At 45.7% G+C, this 20929-nt stretch overlaps 1 protein-coding gene across 1 annotated transcript in view; it reads left to right on the plus strand.

The window, feature by feature from the left end:
• LOC124716776 (PHD finger protein rhinoceros) overlaps nt 1-20929 on the plus strand; it is a 227976-nt gene that overhangs the window by 54302 nt on the left and 152745 nt on the right. The window contains exon 5 of the mRNA XM_047243323.1: nt 3246-3433. Within this exon, the coding sequence (XP_047099279.1) occupies nt 3246-3433 (188 nt within the window). The remainder of the gene's footprint in view (nt 1-3245; nt 3434-20929) is intronic.

Consider the following 20929-nt stretch of genomic DNA (forward strand, 5'->3'; position numbering starts at 1 on the left):
CACAGCCGACATAGCCCACACTATTATCGAACTACAATCAGCTTGCAGAATGCCTTGTTGACAACTTGCATCCGTGCCTTCGTGGGGCCTGCGCCACACTCGAACCGTACCGTCAGCTCTTGCCAGCTGAAGTCGGTACTCGTCTGATCAGGCCGCGGTTTTCCAACCGTCTAGGCTGCAAGCGATGTGGTCACGAGTGCAGGAGAGTCGCTGCAGGCGATGTCGTCCTGTTAACAGAGCCACTCGCTTCCGTCGTCTGCTGGCATACTCTGTTAACACCAAATTTCACCGCACTGTCCTAACGGATGCGTTCGTCCTAAGTCTTCCTTTGATTTCTGCGGTTATTTCACGCAGTGTTGCTTCTGTGCTAACACTAACACCTCTAGTCAAACGTCGCTGCTCTCGGTCGTTAAATGAAGTGCGTCGGCCAATGCGTTGTCCATGATCAGTAGTAATTCTTGAAATGTTGCATTCTCACCACACTCTTGATACAGCGCATCACGAAAAAATGAATTCACTAACGATCTCCTAAATGGAATGTTCCATGCGTCTAGCTCCAACTACCATTCCGCGTCCAAGGTCTGTTAATTCCCGTCGCGCGGCCACGATGACGTCGAAAACCTGTTTAAATGAATCACCTGACTACAAAAGACAGTTCCGACAATACACTGCTGTTTTATACTTCGTGTACGGGATACTACTGCCATCTACAGGGTGGCCCATTGATCATGACCAGGCCAAATATCTCACGAAATAAGGGTCAAACGAAAAAACTACAATGAACGAAACTTGTCTAGCTTGAAGGGGCAAACCAGATGGCGCTATGGTTGGCCCGCTAGATGGCGCTGCTATAAGTCAAACGGATATCAACTGCGTTTTTTTTAAAATAGGAACCCCCATTTTTATTACATTTTCCTGTAGTACGTGAAGAAAGATGAATGTTGTAGTTGGACCACTTTTTTCGCTTTGTGATAGATGGCGCTGTAATAGTCACAAACATATTGCTCACAATTTTAGACAAACAGTTGGTAACAGGTAGGTTTTTAAATTAAAATACAGAACGTAGGTACGTTTGAACATTTTATTTCGGTTGTTCGAATCTGATACATGTACCTTTGTGAGCCTATCACTTCTGAGAACGCATGCTGTTACAGCTTGATTACCTGTAAATACCACATTAATGCAATAAATGCTCAAAATGATGTCCGTCAACATCAATGCATTTGCCAATACCTGTAACGACATTCCTCTCAACAGCGAGTAGTTCGCCTTCCGTAATGTTCGCACATCCATTGACAACGCGCTGACGTATGTTATGAGGCGTTGTCGGTGGAACACGATAGCAAATATTCTTCAACTTTCCCCACAGAAAGAAATACCGGTACGTCAGATCCGGTGAACGTGCGAGCCACGGTATGGTGCTTCGACGACCAATCCACCTGTCATGTAATATGCTATTCAATACCGCTTCAACCGCACGCGAGCTATGTGCCGGACATCCATCATGTTGGAAGTACATCGCCATTCTGTCATGCACTGAAACATCTTGTAGTAACATCGGTAGAACATTACGTAGGAAATCAGCATACATTGCACCATTTAGATTGCCATCGATAAATTGGGGGCCAATTATCCTTCCTCCCATAATGCCGCACCATACATTAGCCCACCAAGGTCGCTGATGTTCCACTGGTCGCAGCCATCGTGGGTTTTCCGTAGCGCAATAGTGCATATTATGCCGGTTTACATTACCGCTGTTGCTGAATCACTAAATAGAACGCGTCCAAAAAATCTGTCATCGTCCCGTAATTTCTCGTGTGCCCAGTGCAGAACTATACACGACGTTCAAAGTCGTCGCCATGCAATTCCTGGTGCACAGAAATATGGTACGGGTGCAATTGATGTTGATGTTGATGTAGCAATCTCAACACCGACGTTTTTGAGATTCCCGATTCTCGCGCAATTTGTCTGCTACTGATGTGAGGATTACCCACGGCAGCAACTAAAACAGCTACTTGGGCATCATCATTTGTTGCAAGTCGTGGTTGACGTTTCACATGTGGCTGAACACTTCCTGTTTCTTTAAATAGCGTAACTATCCGGCGAACGGTCCCGACACTCGGATGATGTCGTCCAGGATACCGAGCAGCATACATAGCACACGCCCGTTGGGCATTTTCATCACAATAGCCATAGATCAACACGATGCCGACCTTTTACGCAATTGGTAAACGGTCCATGTTAACACGGGTAATGTATCACGAAGCAAATGTCGTCCGCACTGGCGGCATCTTACGTGATATCACTTACTTATAAGTTTGTGACTATTACAGCGCCATCTGTCACAAAGCGAAAAAAATGGTCCAACTAAAACATTCATACTTCTTTACGCTCTACACGAATATGTAATAAGAAATTGGGGTTGCTATTTTCAAAAACGTTGTTGATATCCGTTTGACCTAAGGCAGCGCCATCTAGCGAGCCAACCACAGCGCCATCTGGTTTCCCCCTTCAAGCTAGACGAGCTTCGCTGTTTGTAGTTTTTTCGTTTGATGTTTATTTCTTGAGATATTTGGCCCGGTCTATCAATGGACCACCCTGTATATGTGGATATCACTGTTTTATGACTTTCGTCCCCTCAATGTATACGAGTATGCATTATAGACTTAAGTCAGGACACACCAGCTCTAAATTGCTAGAGCACATATCACACTCTGGTTAAATGAAGTCTGTCGGGCTTTTGTTGTTATAATGCTATGAAACCGTCCGGCACTCTGGCTGCGACACGTGAGGTTCGCTGTCAGTGTTTGTTATGTGCTACACCATCCGTCGATACTTTTATGCTCCAATCATACTGTGCCTTGTGTTCTTTTAACTGTCGGAGTGTGTGGTTTATTGTGTGAGATACTTTGTTACGGGTTTTATCTCCATTTTACAGTAGCCCATTTTTTTGTCTATTGCCTTCCATGATGTTCCCCTTTTTTATATGTTCACCATATTCTGTATATTTTTAAATGTCTTCTATTGTTTGTTCTATGTCTTTCGGCTGAAGAGCAGCGCATATGCTGCTGCCAGGCCGCCCCGATGGGGAATTGAAATACAATAAAGACAAAAAGTGGCTGCGACACTTCGGCGGCTCTGCCAGAGCCTGGAGCGCACTTTTTCTCCCACCCCGCTGGTGAGGCCGCTGCAGCGGTGGCCAGCGCCGGGCCCGGTGTGTGACGCTGGCTGTGTCGCTGCCGCAGGTTCGGCGGCGTCGGGGGCGTCGAGCGCGGCGTCGCACCTGTCGGTGGCGTCGTCGGGGGGCGGGCGGTCGCCGTCGCCGCATAAGATGCTGCTCGAGACGTCCTTCTGTGGCTCCAAGCCGCTGCTGGCGCAGCCCAGCATCGAGCTGGACGAGCTGCCGCCCAGCGCCAAGGAGGCCATCGCACAGGTCAGCTCTTCTGGTTTGAAGGTATTCCTCTGGTCTGGGTTGCGACAGCCTCCTGTCATTTGTACTAATAACTGGATAAAAGAAATCGGCATTTCAGTTCGTCATAACATCAGTGTTAAAATTTTTGGTTTCTTAAGAAAAAACCAGTAATGTTTATTTCAGCCCGCATCGTTGGCCGTGCAGTCTAACGCACGGCTTTCCGGAGTGGGAAGGAGCGCCTGGTGCCCGGCACGAATCCGCCCGGCGGATTTGTGTCTAGGTCCGGTGAACCGGCCAGTCTGTGGATGGTTTTTAGGCGGTTTTCCACCGCCCTCAGCGAATGCGGGTTGGTTCTCCATATTCCGCCTCAGCTACACTACGTCGGCTATCGCTGCGCAAACAAGTTCTCCACGTACGCGTACACCACCATTACTCTACCACGCAAACATTGGGCTTACACTCATCTGGTGTGAGACGTTCCCTGGGAGGGGGGAGGGAGGTCCATCGGGGGCCGAACGGTACAATAACCCTGGGTTCGGTGTGGGGCGGCGGAGGGGTGACGCGGACTGCGGTAGTCGTCGTTAAGTTGTGGACCAGTGCGGCTGCGGCGGGGACGGAGCCCCTCCGTCGTTTCTAGGTCCCCGGTTAACATACAATACAAATACATACAATGTTTATTTCTAAAATTTCCATTTCTTTGAAATGTTGCATTGTTATAGAAATTGCGAAAAGCCATCAGCACTGTTTTTATAACAACGCCTACAGTCACAAACTAGCAACGAGCACGTGACATAAGAATCAGCACAAAGCCCTAAGGAAGGCCGCTTGCAATAGTGGCCGAAACTTCGGACAGTTTTATACACTGAAGCGCCACAGAAACTGGTATAGGCATGCGTATTCGAATACAGATATATGTAAACAGGCAGAATACGGCGCTGCGGTCGGCCTATATAAGACAACAAGTGTCTGGCCCAGTTAGATCGATTACTGTTGCTACAACGACAGGTTATCAAGATTTAAGTGAGTTTGAACGTGGTGTTAATAGTCGGCGCACGAGCGATGGGACGCAGCGTCTCCGAGGTAGCGATGAAGTGGGGTTTTCCCGTGCGACCATTTCACGAGTGTACCGTGAATATCAGGAATCCGGTAGAACTTTAAATCTCCGACATCGGTGCGGCCGGAAAAAGATCCTGCACGCCCGGCACCAACGACGACTGAAGAGAATCGTTCAATGTGATAGAAGTGCAACCCTTCCGCAAACTGTTGCAAACTTCAATGCTGGCCCACCAACAACTGAACTTTCGGAGTTGAAGAGCCACTTGTCTACCCTTGATGACTGCACGACACAAAGCTTTACGCCTCCGGCTGCACCCGTCGACACCGACATTGGACTGTTGACGACTGTAAACATGATGCCTGTATTGTATTGCGTCGAGCGGATGGACGTGCATGTATACGGAGAGAACCTCATGAATCTATTGACTCTGCATGTCAGGAGCGGACTGTTGAAGTTGGTGAACGCTCTGTAATCGTATGGGCCATGTGCAGTTGGACTGATATGCAACCCCTGATACGTCTACATACGACTCTGACAGGTGACAGGTACGTAAGCATCCCTCTGATCACCTGCATCCATTCATGTCCATTGTGCATTCCGGCGGACTTGGGCAATTTCAGCAGGAGAATGTGACACCCCACACGTCCAGAATTACTATAGAGTGGCTCCAGGAACAATCTCCTGAGTTTAAATACTTCCGTTGGTCACCAAACTCCCCAGACACGAAAATTATCGAGCATATCTGGGATGCCTTGCAACGTACTGTTCAGGAGATCTCCACCCGCTTGTACTCCTATGGATTTATTGACAGGCCTGCAGGATTCATGGTGTCAGTTCCCTCCAGCGCTACTTCAGACATTAGTCGAGTCCATGCAGTCTCGTGTTGTGGCACTTCTGCGTGCTCGCGGGGGCCGTACAAAATATTAGGTAGGTGTAGCAGTTTCTTTGTCTCTTGGATGTATATAACAGCCCAGATGAATTTTATTGACAGTGACAACAGCCGCGGAAGCCTACGCTCACAGATAACGTAGCTGATGTGTGGCGTGGCCTGTTAGACGGTACGCGTGTAATTAGTTAGATACGTAGTCCATCGTTCATTTGAACTTCTATCGAAATGATGTGGAACGAGTCCGTTTATAGGATTACATGATTAGTGCTAACATTAATGAACATGTTTTCATTTTATTCCTCCTCATATGACTACATCTAAAAATTAAGTTTTTAAGTGAAAATTCGTCACTGGAATAGATGAAATTGTTCGGGAGAAATGATTTAAAATTAAATTTAAAACTTGCTTCACCACCTGTCAGACATTTTATGTTATTGTGCAATTTTTTTGTTGCTGAATTCAGTACGCAACAAAAAAAAAATTTTATTATTTGCGCATACTGAATTCCTGCCTGAGCCACTGACAACTTTAACAGTGGGTGATGAAGACCATTTTGTCCTGTTTTGCTGTAGGTATGTACATCACTGTTCTTTCCAAACTGTGATGGATTATTGATAGCAAATTTCATTAGCGAAAACATGTATTGTAGTAGTGCAGTTAGAATGCCTATCTCCTTGACGAGTTACCAACATGACGTCCGTGGTTGAACATCACATATTATTCTTACTGCTGGCATTTGTGGAATCAAGACTTCCTTTTTAAGTGATTAGTTACCCCAGAAAATTATTCCGTACGATATTACTGAATGGAAGTACGCTAAATGTATGTAAATTTTGTTCATATCCTTCCGCATTTAGCGTTTTCTTAAGTGCAATAAACAATCCACACCCTATTCACGGAGCATTCCCATACCTTAACACAACCTCCTTCGTACATCACTATTGGCTCTACATATGAAGGCAGCTAATGTTCTCCACGCATTCACCAGACAAACGTTCTCATCTGATGCAACAGGAAACAGCATACTTGATCACTCCAAATCAATCGCTTCAAGATCCACAGTTCAGTTGTGACGCTCTGTACACCACCTCAAAAGTGGCTTATCGTTGACTGCAACAGTATGTGGCTTATGTGCTCGACCGTTATACTCTATTCTTCTTAACTCTGTAACACAGTTCCTATGTCTGCGTAAGCAGAAGAAACTAACGATCAAAGGCCGAATCAATTTATTGGACTGTTCAATTAACCAAAACAAATTCTCCAAGTATAACACCAACACAAAATAGAGATCCGTCTTCGAATCACAACTACATACAAGAATAATATAGAAAACAACAGAAATAATTTCCTACTAGTCTCCACCAGAGATCAGCGAGAAGATCCAAGCCGGGCTGCCGAGGCGGCAGCTATCCACGTCTGCTGGCGGTGGATGAACTGCCGATGTGCGGCCGAACGACGGCCTTTATAGGGCTTCGGCGGATGAGTACCTCGGAACTATTTTCCATCACGTTGTTTGACGTGTGAAAATAGTTCCGGGATCTGCAGCGACCTCTTCCTTATGTTTATGTTCCGGTAGTGGCCCCTGGTGACCGCTGGTGTCTTTGTGTTGTTGTTGTTGTTGTTGTTGTTGTTGTGGTCGTTCATCAATATTGCCTGTCGGTTGTGTAGTGCTTCGGTGCGCCTGCGAGCGTGCAACCCGCGGCTGCAGGCTGTCAGTTTGGTTGCCGATACTCTAGGCGCCGTGATGTCTGGTGGAGAAGGCCACAGCATCAGTCATCGTGCTAGTTGGTATCCTGGCAGCACTTTCAAATTCCTTCCGCGAATGCCATGCGATGTTTTATATCCACCCCTCTCTATGCTCCATCTATACGGGACGTCAATCTGGTCTCGGCTCAGCTGCGGTTGTTACACCGCGTTTCAGCTTCAAAATCACATCCCCAACAGTCGACTTGGGGAGGTTTAGAAGGATTGAAATATTCGTGATGGACTTGTTACTCAGGTGACACCCAACACTAGTCGACAGTGTAGGTCAGTGTGCGGTGCTGTCCGACCCATTCTACTACCAGTGCTTCTCCACTAACGGAAAAAAAAATCCCAACACCTAGGAGGAGTTGTGCGAGATAAACGAAAGTTGGTAGGCGTGTGTTTACATGTTAAAGACATCGTCTTTTCAAAATTTCGCCAGTCGCATAAGGGTGACCCTAGTAGCGCCACTTTGAGAATGAAAATAAGCTTTCCTTTAAATACGTGCTCTAACGCTCATGAGCGTTAGTTAATGAGATTGGACATAGTGAGTTATTTTAACCAAGAATGCCTTTAAGACGACGATGATTCAAATGGTTGAAATGGCTCTGAGCACTATGGGACTTAAATTCTGAGGTCATCAGTCCCCTAGAACTTAGAACTACTTAAACCTAACCAACCTAAGGACATCACGCACATCCATGCCCGAGGCAGGATTCGAACCTGCGACCGTAGCGGTCGCGCGGTTCCAGACTGTAGCTCCGAGAACTGCTCGGCCACAGCGGCTGGCGACAACGAAGACGCCATTATCTGTTGCTCATTGAGTTTGAACAAGGTCATGTAATAGCGCTACCAGAAGCTGCATATTCCTTCCGCGATATTGCAGAAAGGCCTGGTAGGAATGCAGCCAACGTAGTTGTTTTCTGGGAGCAGTGGTCACGTAAAGGAACAATTTCAAGAAGACGTAGATCCGGGCGCTCACGTCGCACTGCCGAGAGAGAAGACCGTGGTATTCGGCGTACAGCCCTTGCGAATCGTACTGCATCTGTAACAGCAGTTCGCAGCAAAATGAACTGTTACAAATCGGCTACTTCAAGGACAGCTCAGAACCGACGTTCTGTGGCGTGCGTCCCACGGACATCAAACTACTGCCGTTTGCGACTTCACTTATTGGTTAGAATGAGGACAGATGAGTCGCACAACCAATCTGTCTGTGGTCTATATACGCAGGAGCTGCAGCTCGACTTATGGTCGGAGGCGCGATTTCGTATAACAGCACGAACACTCTCGTGGCGATCCCACGGACACAGACGGCAAATCTGAACGTCAATCTGGTGACTGGACCTGTTATGCTGGCAGTCATGAACAGCATTCCACGGGGTATTTTCCAACAGGATAACTCTCGCCTACATACCGTTGTTGCCACTCAACATGCTCCACAATGTATCGAAATGTTGCCTTTGCCTGCTCGATCACCAGATGTGTCTCTAAACGAGCACATACGGGACATCATCGGTTTAATGCTTGCATTCAACAGTCTGAAGATTACACAGGTTATTAATGTACCAGCATTTCGCATTTGCAACAGCTTTATTCACGCTTACATTAATCTGTGATCTTGCAACATTAATCATTTAAATATGTTACCTACACAAGTGAATTCTCGAAATCGCATTGCTCTGCATTAATTATTTGTTGATGTTGGGATTTTTTACCGTCAGTGTAATACACCGTGACTTCTTTTGTGCTGGCGGGTCCGCCCTTCGTGGCATCTAGCGCTGTTCAGTATGCGGTGCTTATGACTCTGAGAGACGAAACAGCGATTTTACCGTGACTTCACGGGTCCTGTGCTGTAATGGCTTACAGAAGCAAACAAAGCAGTTGCCATGTTGGTTCGATCGCTCAGCTAGCACACCGTATGTGGTGGTTTTTGTATTTATGCTTGTGAATTACGAAAACATGTAGTTTTGAATGGTAAACCACAACAAAAAACTTTCAAAAACGCGGTATGTTTAGTAGCGTTTGTTGTGCTAAAGTCTCGCTAATGGCGACGTCGGTGTAAAAATATGTTACCACTCTTTTTAAGCACTTCTTTTAGTAAGTTAAATAGGTAGTTAAAACTGATCGCTGGCTTCTATTAATGCACGTTTTACTTTAATTCATTTGTTTATGCGTGATATCAACTTGTCTCCCGTTCTGTGCTGTTCATTACCCTATTAAGCAAGCAGCGGAACGTGGAAATGTTGTGGAAGGTGGTAGGTCGGTCCTAGCTTGGTCTTCGGGACACCCATAACAGCTGTACCCTGTAGAAGCCACGCTCCAAAGACTCCTCTACATGGAGCTAACTGACATTTCAAAGCGCAGTCTTAAGACTAGCTGCTACCAGTTCGAAAAACATCAATCGATAACCAATTTTTTTTTTAAAAAAGGAGACTGTCATTATTCGTGAGGGAAGTGTTCGAAATTAGTCCGATAATTTAAGTTCTGTAAAAAGTTATCGAGAAATATACACTAGCGGAAAAGATCACAACACTGAGTGGTGTGACATAAACGAAAGTTGGTAGCGTGTTTCTACATCTGAAATATGTTTATACAAAATTCGAGCCAGTCACATAAGAGAGGCGCTAGTTGTGCCACTATGAGAATGCAAATCGAGGTTTGCTTTAAATGAACAGTGTAGCGATCGTGAGTGTCAGTTATCCTTGAGATTGGCCGTCGTGAGTTGATGTTAGTCAAGAATTTCTTCAAGGCGACAAAGACGCCATTACCAGCACCTCACTGAGTTTAAACGAGGTCGTGTAATAGGGCTGGAAGAAGCTGAATGTTCCTTCTCCGACACTGCAGGAAGACTTGGCAAGAATGTAACCGCTGTAGATGACTGCTGGCAGCGGTGCTGACGTAGAATGTACGGTCGCAAGAAGACCGGACCCTGGACGGTCACGTGTCACTGCCGAGAAGGAAGACCATGGTGTTCGGCGTTTGGCTCTGGCGCACCGTACTGCATCTGCAGCAGCAATTTGAGCAGCAGGTGGCGCCACTGTGACGCGACAAATTGTTACTTGAAGGACAGCTCGGAGCCAGGCGTCCAGCAGCGTGCATTCCACCGACCCAAACCGCAGCTGTTTGCGACTTCAGTGGTGTCGAGCGAGAGCTAATTGGAGGGTATGGTTGAGTTCTGCTGTGCGTTTTGGTCAAAGCTGGTTCTGTCTCACAAGGGGAGGCCGCCAATTGTGAAATTCAGATTCGATTCATACTGCGCATAATAAAAGCTCATGGCCAGAGATGTAATGTGGCAAAGCACCAAGATGCACTTCTCAGCCGTTGTTGAGAAAATCGACAGTTAAAAGAAACCGTTGCGGTGAAATACTCTCTACGCTCGGGTTCGTAATCCGAAGGTCGCCGTATCGAATCTCGCGCCATGCAATTTTTTTTATTATTAGTTTTTTGTACTTCAAATATATATATATATATTTTAACAGGGTGTACCAAAGCTCTCCCGTCCGCACTGATTTTCGACAATGTTATAAGTTGCGCTAGGGACCGCATCTACCTTCTTTCGAAGTCAGCAGGCAACTACGCTGTTATGCGGCGGCTCGTTTCGGCCCATTCAACATCTGTCCTTCAAGTGTAACGAGCGAGTAACGGAGTCTATATTTCATACCTGCCACAGCAAATTTGTGTTCGTGGGGTCTCTATTCTAATTCGAACGTTTGACTTAGGCTATACGTATTTGTTTCGGAATATCGTTTCTACGTCTTCCGTTAACTATACGTGGTTAACATTATGAAGACAAGTAATAACATTTGTGAAATATAACTTTGTTTGCGGAAAACATAATGATGTTCGAAGTCGCCAGTTTTTCCACGACAAACGACTTTCAACAACTTATTATATGCATAATTGTTGCAACTGATTGCCGGGATATATATATTTGAATTACAAAAAACAAATACTAAAAAAAAAAATTGCGCGGTGCGAGATTCGATCCGGCGACCTTCGGATTACAAATCTGAGCGCTTACCGCTGCGCCACGACGCTGTGGAAAATTATTAATCGTACAATTTCACCGCAACGGTTTCTTTTAACTGTCGATTTTCTCGACAACGGCTGAGAAGTGCATCTTGGTGCTTTGCCACATTAGACCTCTGGCCATGAGCTTTTATTATGCGCAGTATGAATCGAATCTGAATTTTACAATTGGCGGCCTCCCCTTGTCAGTGGTTTTTTGTCTGTTAGGAGGACGCCAGTCGAGGGCCTGCAACCAAACTGTCTGTGTGCTGGACACGCTGGACCTACACCTGGAGTCGTGGTCTGGGGTGCGATTTCGTATTACAGCAAGAGAACTCTCATGGTTAGACCATGCCGCCTGATTGCAACTTTGTACGTCAATCTGGTGGTTGGACCTGTTGTGCTGCCAATCATGTACAGGATACGACGGGGTATTTTCAAACAGGAAACGCTGGCCTACGTACCGCTGTTGTAGCCCAAAATGCTCTCCACAGTATCAGTACGTTGCCTTAGCCTACTCGGTCACCAGATCTGTCTCCAGTCGAGCACATGTGGGACATCATCGGACAACAACTCCAACGTCACACACACAAGCTGAAATTACGGTGCCTGTATTGTCCGACCAAGTGCAACAGGCATGAAACTCTATCCCACAAACTGACACCCGGTGCCTGTACAACATAATGCACGCACGGTTGCATGCTAGCATTCAGCTTTGTGGCGGTTTCAAAGTTTATTAATATACCAGAATTTCACATTTGCAATGGCTCAATTTGAGGATGAAATTTCTGAGAACGTACGTTTGGAACATTGTATGGTAGTGAAACATGGAATGTGGGAAAACCGCAACAGAAGAGACTCGAAGCATTTGAGATGTGGCGCTACAGACGAATGTTGAAAATTAGGTGGACTGATGAGGTAAGAAATGAGGAGGTTTTGCGCAGAATCGGAGAGGAAAGGAATATGTGGAAAACACTGATAAGGAGAAGGGTCAGGATGATAGCACATCTGTTAAGACATGAGGGAATGACTTCCACGGTACTACAGGGAATTGTAGAGGCAAAAAACTGTAGACGAAGACAGATACTGTAATAGTCGTACATCCAGCAAATAATTGAGGACATATGCTGCAAGTGCTACTCTGACGCGAAGAGCTAGGTACAGGAGAGGAATTAGTGGCGGGCCGCATCACACCAGCCAGAAGACCGACGACGCAAAACAAAGGCTTATCTCGCATTTACATTAACCTGCGATCTTGTAATGTTAATCACTTAAAAATATTAGAGAAATGTTGTCTCGAAATTTGATTACTGTGAAAGGGTACAGTACCCCCCGACATTGAAAATAGGTACAACATACTTCATTATTTTTGTCAGAACAACACATTTTTTTTGTAAAATAACTCAATTTCAATTAATACAGCGGAGCCGGATACCAGTGTGGGAAAGAATGACAACTTATTTATTTAATTGATCACATGTGCACTCCCACAAAGTAAATCCCTACATCCAGTTTGGTGAGATCTGTGAAATGAATGAATGTATGGTCGTCTGCTAACCGCAGATAGTGAATGTGAATATATGATCATCTTTGAGTCGATCCTTTGGCCACCTTTGGTGGGACCAAAGAGATGAAATTTACCAGAGCTTTGAGCGCCTGAAATGTGGCTGACCAATACGATAGCAAGGTGCTTCCCCCACCTCGACAGAGATGGGAGAGGACCTAGAGAACGGCCATGTTTCAGCACTCTGCCGCTGGATCTTGTGCTGTTAAGACCTGTTTTAGTTGTGCTCCGTAATGGCGAAAGAGTGGAGACATGGTATGCATGTGGAATATTTAAGAGTAGTTTGAAATATTAATTTCTCTATTTCAGGAACTTTTGTGGGGAGAATTAAATGTCAGGCAGGTAATATTAATGGGATTGTAGTAATCTTCGGAAGTGACCAACGGTCACAATGAAACCACGTGTAGCAATAAGTTGAAATACTTCCGTGTGCTTAAGTTAAGCTGAATTACTAGCGTGTGTACAATAAGTTGAAATATTTAAGAAATAGCGTGTGTACCATAAGTTGATTACTTTGCGTGATATGATTCCGTGTGACGCTAGATTCAAACCCTGAGAGAGAAGCAAGGTGAGTCGGCCGTCTATCCAGCAACGCCACTTGGCTTGCATTGCACAGGAAGACGTGCATATATCTCCAGAGTTCATAGTAGGAAAGTAGAATTACGAAGTGGGGCAGTGTCGTGTGAAACTGGGATAAATATTGATTGAAGTGGGAAAGCTGAAAGTGATAATGTTGTGACTATTCTCTGTGTAGTATTTCATGTTGTAGTTTGGTGTATGTCATGTAATTTGGGTATGTGTGGTTTGCATGGGAGAGTAGCGAGGTAGTTTCAAAAGATTAGTGGGTTATGCTCGTTCCTTCAGTACCGCTCGGTCTGGAGGAAAGTTTAGTGATGATGATTGTGAGAGTCGAAGTGTGAGGTATAATAAAAGATCCACCATCCTATCCAGAAAATGCACTGTAGTGTTAAAAATAATTACGAGACCATAATATAGAGATTCACCATTGTAAAGCCATGCCCACTGGGCGGAATTTCTCATGTGTTATTGTTGTAGGTTATAGAATTTGTGTTTAGGTTAGAGAATTTATCGGAATAAATAAGATAGTGAAAAGAAAAAGATTGGTGGACTTTTCCTTCGAATTGTATCTTGTCATAATGTCCCGAATTTATAATGTGTACGCCATTCATATTCAGTGCGGTGGCCACGTGTTGACAAAAGCCGTTAAATAAAAGACAAAAAGAAAATGTGGTATTGCCAGTGCGTAGTGTACAGTCAGAGTTCTGTAAATTACTGATAGTCAGATGCGTGTTTCCGTTGCGTATTATTCAGACAGGAGGATAATTTGTAACTAAATTGTGAGTACGAGAGTTCATGTTATTCGATAAATTAAGAATTAATCCACTCGCTTGGCAGACCACTCATCTTGCAGGCCTGACTGCTTGATGCCACAGTATGAGCAAGGCATGTGGGTGCCTCTCAACTGTACGTTAATAATTTTTTAGTATTGCGTTTTTTTGCCGTCAGTGTATTTTTAGGCTCCTGGCTCTCATAGTCTTTGCCTACGAGCCGCGTCTGTACTAAATGTCGTGTCCATTCATCACTCGGAACCATTCATCATCTGAATTGAAACGTCCCCTTAGAAAAATTAATGAATTACTGTGCTGATAAACCTCTACGTTGTTTGATTTTCAAACAGCTGAGCAGAACTGAACGTACTGACATTTCTCTCCTTACTTCTTCTGATCAACACTGAACTGACACAATATTTTTAACGCAACGAAATCTGACTTTCAGTCCCTACTAAAGAATGGCCCTGACTAACATTAACCTATACCAAACTTCCTGGCAGATTAAAACTGTATGCCCGAGCGAGACTCGAACTCAGGACCTTTGCCTTTCGCAGGCAAGTGCTCTACCAACTGAGCTACCGAAGCACGACTCACGCCCGGTCCTCACGTTTGGAAGAGCACAAGGGAAATTGTAGAAGAGGAGAAACGGAACGATCAGCTGTTGCGGAGCATGCTTTCCAGCCAGGGAACCACAATATTCGTTTCGAGTAGACGCAAGTACTAGCGGCCACAAGCGGATACTACGGAAGGCTCTACAGGGAGGCAATCGAAATTGCCAAATACCCTAATAATTTCAATCGAAAGGAGGAGGGCGTGAAATTAAACGGTATATGGGTGCCGGTGTTAAAGAAGATGTGTACCACCCGTCCACTACTGGGTGATGGCAACGGCGATCGACGGCGACGGACAGCGGCCAATTGCACTGGCGTTTTCTAAACACGTGACGTCGCACCGCGGCGCGGGAGCGTGCGGACACGGAATTTAGCGGCAGTCAGTAGCGAGCCAGTGTGTGTGTTGGACCTTCCATCGACCTACGGACCCCCTTGAAGATGTCTCCCGCAGTCGGAGACGAAACGTTGGGAATTGAGACAAAATTCATCAACCGACCACGGCATAACAGCCCGGATAATTATAATGGACATGAGAAGCTCTCCTGCTAACCTTGCAGAACTAGCACGCCTGAAAGAAAGGATACTGCGGAGACATGGCTTAGCCACAGCCTGGGGGATGTTTCCAGAATGAGATTTTCACTCTGCAGTGGATTGTGCGCTGATATGAAACTTCCTGGCTTCGGTAGCTCAGTTGGTAGAGCACTTTCCCGCGAAAGGAAAAAGTCCCGAGTTCGAGTCTCGGTCGGGCACACAGTTTTAATCTGCCAGGAAGTTTCATATCAGCGCACACTCCGCTGCAGAGTGAAAATCTCATTATATTAACCTATACCTTTCATGAGTCACTTACCTCACAAAAAAGTTCGTTACTCGAACTACTGCAATACAGCGAGCGCCATTACTGCCAGCTAAATAAAAGATTCTAACTACTGAAGGCACTAACTACTGATAGGCATAGTTAGCAAATGAAAGATTTCGATAGAGAACAAACAATGTATTTACCTTAATAGTGTTCAAAAGTCATAACATATATATCAGTTCATGACATCCAGTCTTACAAATTTACTGTCTCTAATGGACACACGTCTAGATCATCCGCTCTCAAAGCTCCGCCATCTCACTCCCCACATCCACCACTGCTGGCGGCTCACCACCAACTGCGCAACGCTACGCACTGTTAACAGCCAACTGCTCAACACTACAATAGCAAATTCCAACAATGCAAACCAGCCACAGACTGCACACAGCACAGCCAGTGATTTTCTTACAGAGCGCTACGTGGTGGTGGCGTTACCAACATAAAAACCTAAACAGCCTACTTACAGAATCTATATCTGTACTCCACACAACACCTTACTGCGTATGGCGTAGGGTACTTCTGGTATCACCGATACTTTCCTTACTTCCGTGTCCCATTTGCAAATTGTGCTCAATAATGACAGCTGTCGCTAAACCTCCGTGTAGAGTGCCTTAATAGTTTCCAAACTGAATGCCCTCCTGTTTTGGTACCAAAACATCCGCCAATTGCTTCAACGATGTTGGAACTGGAAATCTGCTCTTCACTCTCCGCTGTTAAACTTCTCGTAATGGTTCAGTGATGTTGACGTCTGACGATAATGTTGGCCACGAAAGATGTTTTATGATATTCTGATACTCCACAAGCCAATTCTGAACCTTTTTCGGCTGTGTGTATGGGTGCATTATTATCTTGGAATACGGCAGTGTTTGGCAACAATACGCACTTCATTGTCAAGCTATTCATTTGCAGTAACCCAACCTGTGAAGGTAACGGAAGGGCCAGCTGAATACCACGATTTAGCCGCCCAAATCATTACGGAATCTCCACCACTTGCTTGACTGTAAGAAGCAGGCAGGCCGAATAGTAGGTTTCTTTTGAGTTTCTCCATATATGAACCCGGTCGTTTGTAGTTAACACTGTAAACAATGATTAATTGGACCATACCACATTTTTCCAATCACCGAGTGTCCAGGTTTTATGGTCGTGGCACTACTTCTTTCGCAGCTTTGCGTTGCCTCCCGTTACTAACTTCGTCACAGTAGCAGCCCTTCTATGAAAGTTACCCTTGTGATGTTCCCACTGTACTATTTATATCGACTCAGTTTTTCTCACGTGAGAGTTGCGTTTTGCAGTCACTTTTGCCGCGATAGTTTTACGAGTATGTTGTCCGGCAACATCACTTTTTAATTCTCTTCGGTCTCTGTCAGTTAACTTCGGCTTTCCCCCACAATTCCTCCTCGCCGATCATATTTTACCAAAAACATGTATTACGTGTGCATTTGTTACTGTGGAGGCCGTCACTGATGCTTCCGCTAACCGCACACCAACACGTTGCCTTTTTGAAGTCAGAGAGATCAAATATTTCACAGACCGCTAACTGCCGCAGAACAAAGAGTATAATACACTAAAACAGGGCTTCCCAACCTTTTCAGCTGGTGGACCCCTTCTTCAGTCGATAATCCATGGCGGACCCCTAGTCAGTCAAGAGCACAGTAACTTCAAATTTCAGAGCGAAACCCATGGGAACTGAAAGCTTCATAATGCAGGTGCCATGTTCCCAATGACCCCACCCCCTCCCCCCGAAGTATCAATAGTCTTTGGTTTAGAGATGAATGAAAACAACCTGAAATTAACGATCCAATTGGAACTCTCACTGTATCCAGACACTTACTAATGGATTTACTCCCTTTGTTCAACACACTATAGCCTGATTAAAATTACTTGGTATTTGAAATTTCATACGATGGACCTGTCCTCCTCCAAGAACAATCAACGTCACGTCCAAACTGTTCGCTGTTGACAAGCTGTCGCTTATGGTCTGTTCACTTCCACTATTTAGCTACTGTTATGTAAGGAGCATGCATATTTCGTAACAGTCGTGTGTGTGAGGGGGGGGGGGTCGTGAAATCCGAAGAAAAATGTCCAAATGTATGTAAAGTCTTCATTGGATCGCCCTCCCTCCTCATTCATTTCAACTGGAAACTTCCCTTGTGAAAGCGAAGAAGAAACTGCACCCTTCTTCAATGATCCTGACTTCAGCCACCGGTCCATGTTAGAAGTAATAAACTGGTCAAAAATCGACTTATGAAATAGGTAGTGCACTGACAAGGCAAGTTTAACATTTAATGATGCCTGGCGCCGCATACGTGCCAGCGAGCTCTGTGATTGGTCGACAAACCTCGCTCCGCGCATGCGTAAAAGGTTTCAGCGCATTCTAGCGCCGTGAGCCGGCGCACAAACGACCCCCGTATTGTTGCTAAACAGTCGATCAGAGAAGCCGCATTCTCCGGCACGAAACTGTGTATACGTTCTCACTTAGGAACCGCAAAGACTGCTTGGGGATACGACCTGAAGTAAAAGTACATATGTTTTTCACACGAAAAAAAAAGTGATGAATTTGATTTTCACATTTTTATTCAATAATTTTACTCCTTATTTGACACGATTTGGTGAAGGGCGACCGCGGACTCCCTAGAAAGAGCCGGCGGACCCCTAAGGTGTTCGCGGACCAAAGGTTGGGAAGCCCTGCATTAAAAGATAACTTCCAAGACGTAGCACGTCAACTGTGCACCGCTGCCGCCTGTAAGCATTGGTGCCAACTTGCAACACAACGAAATGTATATTGCATGGTGTTCATACTATTTTGTTAGCCGACTCTTCACGGAACATACACTCTCGAAATGCCAACAGCATACCTCTCTGTACTGCACAACGCCTCTTCTGTATCCTATGCATCGTAGGTTTGTTGAGCATCTCCGTATCTCTTGCACCAACTAAGCGATCTCGTGACAAAATGCGCTGCTCTTCGCTAAATCTTCTGTGTCTCTTCTATTAATCTAATTTGGTAAGTGTTCCAAACTGATGAACAGCACTCAAGAATTAGTAGAACAAGTATTTTTTCCAGCTACTTGTTTCGTGGATGAATTATATTTCCTCAACATTTTCCCAATGGATCTGCATCTAGATCTACGTCATACACCGCAAGCCTCCTAGCGGTGTGTGGCGGAGGGTACTTTCAGTACCACTATTTGATCTCTCCAACCCTGTTCCACTCGCGAATAGTGCGTAGGAAGAATGACTGTCGGTAAGCCTCTGTATTGGCTCTAATTTCTCGAATTTTCTCCTCCTGGTGAATACGCGAGATGTATGGGGGGGGGGGGGGGGGGTAGGGGGAAGTAACATGTTGTCCGACTCCTCCTGAAAAGTGCTGCCCCGAAATTTCAATAGTAAATCTCACCGTGATGCACAATGCCTCTCTTGTAACGTCTGCCAGTGGAGTTTGTTTAGCATCTCCGTAACGCTCTCTCGCCAGCTAAACGATCCCGTGACGAAACGCGCCGCTCTTCGTTGGATCTTCTCTATCTTCTCTATCAGTCATACCTGATGGGGATCCCAGATAGATGAACATTACTCAAGAATCTGGGGAACAAGCGCCTTATAAGCCACCTGTTTCGTGGATGAGTTACCTTTCCTTAAGATCCTTCCAATGAAACTGAGTCTCGTGTCTGCTTTTCCAGTATCTGTTTTGTATGGTCATTCCACTTAAGGTCGCTCTGTATAGTTACGCCCAGATATTTTACGGCAGTTGCTGTCTGCAGCTGTTTGTCATCAATAGTGTAGGTGTACAGCAGTGGATTTCTTTTCCTATGTATGCACAATATGTCACATTTATTTACGTTCAGGATCAGCTGCACCAATCATCAATTCTATGCAGGTCGTTCAGGAAATTCTGGCGTCCATTAACGGCCATAAAATATCTAATCTACGTCTGCCTGCTCAACGTGGTCATTAGTGGTGTAGGTTACATAGAATCCACCGGAAGAACTTCCTGATATCTGGAGCTGCTCCAGTTGACAGCAGGAGACCGTGGCCTGACTAACTCTCTGCATTTGGGGCTCTGCATGAACCGTTTGCTCATTTAGTTGAGAGTAGTGTTCTCTTGTTCCAGGTGCGTTTCTTTCCTTGGTAGCAGATTCATTCGCTATCGCGGAAGTGTACGTTTTAGTACGCTTAAGTAAAATTAATTCCCGTGTAGGTACATCCAAGTTATGGCATTTGATCCCACGGATACAACATATACACTGCCTGACAAAAAAAGTAAAGCTACCAACAGACACAGTCGGATGTCACATGAATGTTCGAACACGCACACAATGCTGATGGATGTATGAAAGGTGAAAGTAACGAGTTTCTGTGACAGACAGATCAGTTACCAGAGTGCTACAATACTTTTCGTGTTTACAGTTGTTACCGTGCCTGGTAGAATATATAAAGGACGTGAATAGCATCAGATGTCGACTGATCACTGTGAAGAAGACGGAGATGCCGTGTACTCGTGTGAGACAACGTTATCAGCAAATGACAGAATTTGACAGGAGCCTCATTGCGTGTCTCCATTTGACCAGCTGGTCGGATCGTGCAACCTCCAGTGGCAGTGGCTCGATATACGATTGTACAGGGACGTGAGGGCGGGCATACTCTACGTCAAGGTTCCGGTCGGCCACTGGGAAAGATCGTGGTATTGTACACCAAGCACGTCCTAAATCCCACTGTGCTTGCCATCCGAGAACAAGTAGTGCACTCCCTGCAACAATTCTGTCATCCTGCGCCACTGGTCGGAGGCTACAGCAGCCGAACTAAGGGATTACGGTTCCATACCGCCGTAACAGCACAACCAAAACGGCTGCTTTTGGAGTGTTGCCGTGGCAATGGACTGCAGAGATGAATCGTGGTTCTCCACTGCCCCAGGCGACCGTTGTGGACGAGTATGGCAGCGAGCAAGGCTGGCGTCATAGTGTGGGGAGCCATAGGGTATTATTTCGGATCACGGCTGGTAGTGACGTCACAACGGTACGTCACGGACATCCTGAGTCCTCACGTGTTACGTTTCACGTGACACTACTGTGGCGCCATTACCCGACAGAACAGTGTTCGTCCATACGTGGCTCGTGTCACTACGAACTGCCTGCGCGATGTTGTACTACTGTATCAACAACATCCCCAATCTGTCCTCGATGAAACGTGCGCAGGATCAACTCGGACGTCAACTCCGTCCCAGTCCCAATGTCGAGGATACTGAGGACCAGTTACAGCAGTCGGGGGCCAACTTACCTCAGGAGGACACCCCTGCCAACCGAATCAGCGCATATAACCAGGCCAGAGGGAGAGCAATATCGTACTCATAAAGGGGCTCATAACGCCGAGATGTCGGTGCTTCACTTTTTTGTCAGGTGGTGTATTCTGATACTAAGGGATCTTGTAATTTGGAAGGAAGACT

This window comes from Schistocerca piceifrons, chromosome 9 (genome assembly GCF_021461385.2).
Source record: "Schistocerca piceifrons isolate TAMUIC-IGC-003096 chromosome 9, iqSchPice1.1, whole genome shotgun sequence".
Lineage (NCBI taxonomy): Eukaryota > Metazoa > Arthropoda > Insecta > Orthoptera > Acrididae > Schistocerca > Schistocerca piceifrons.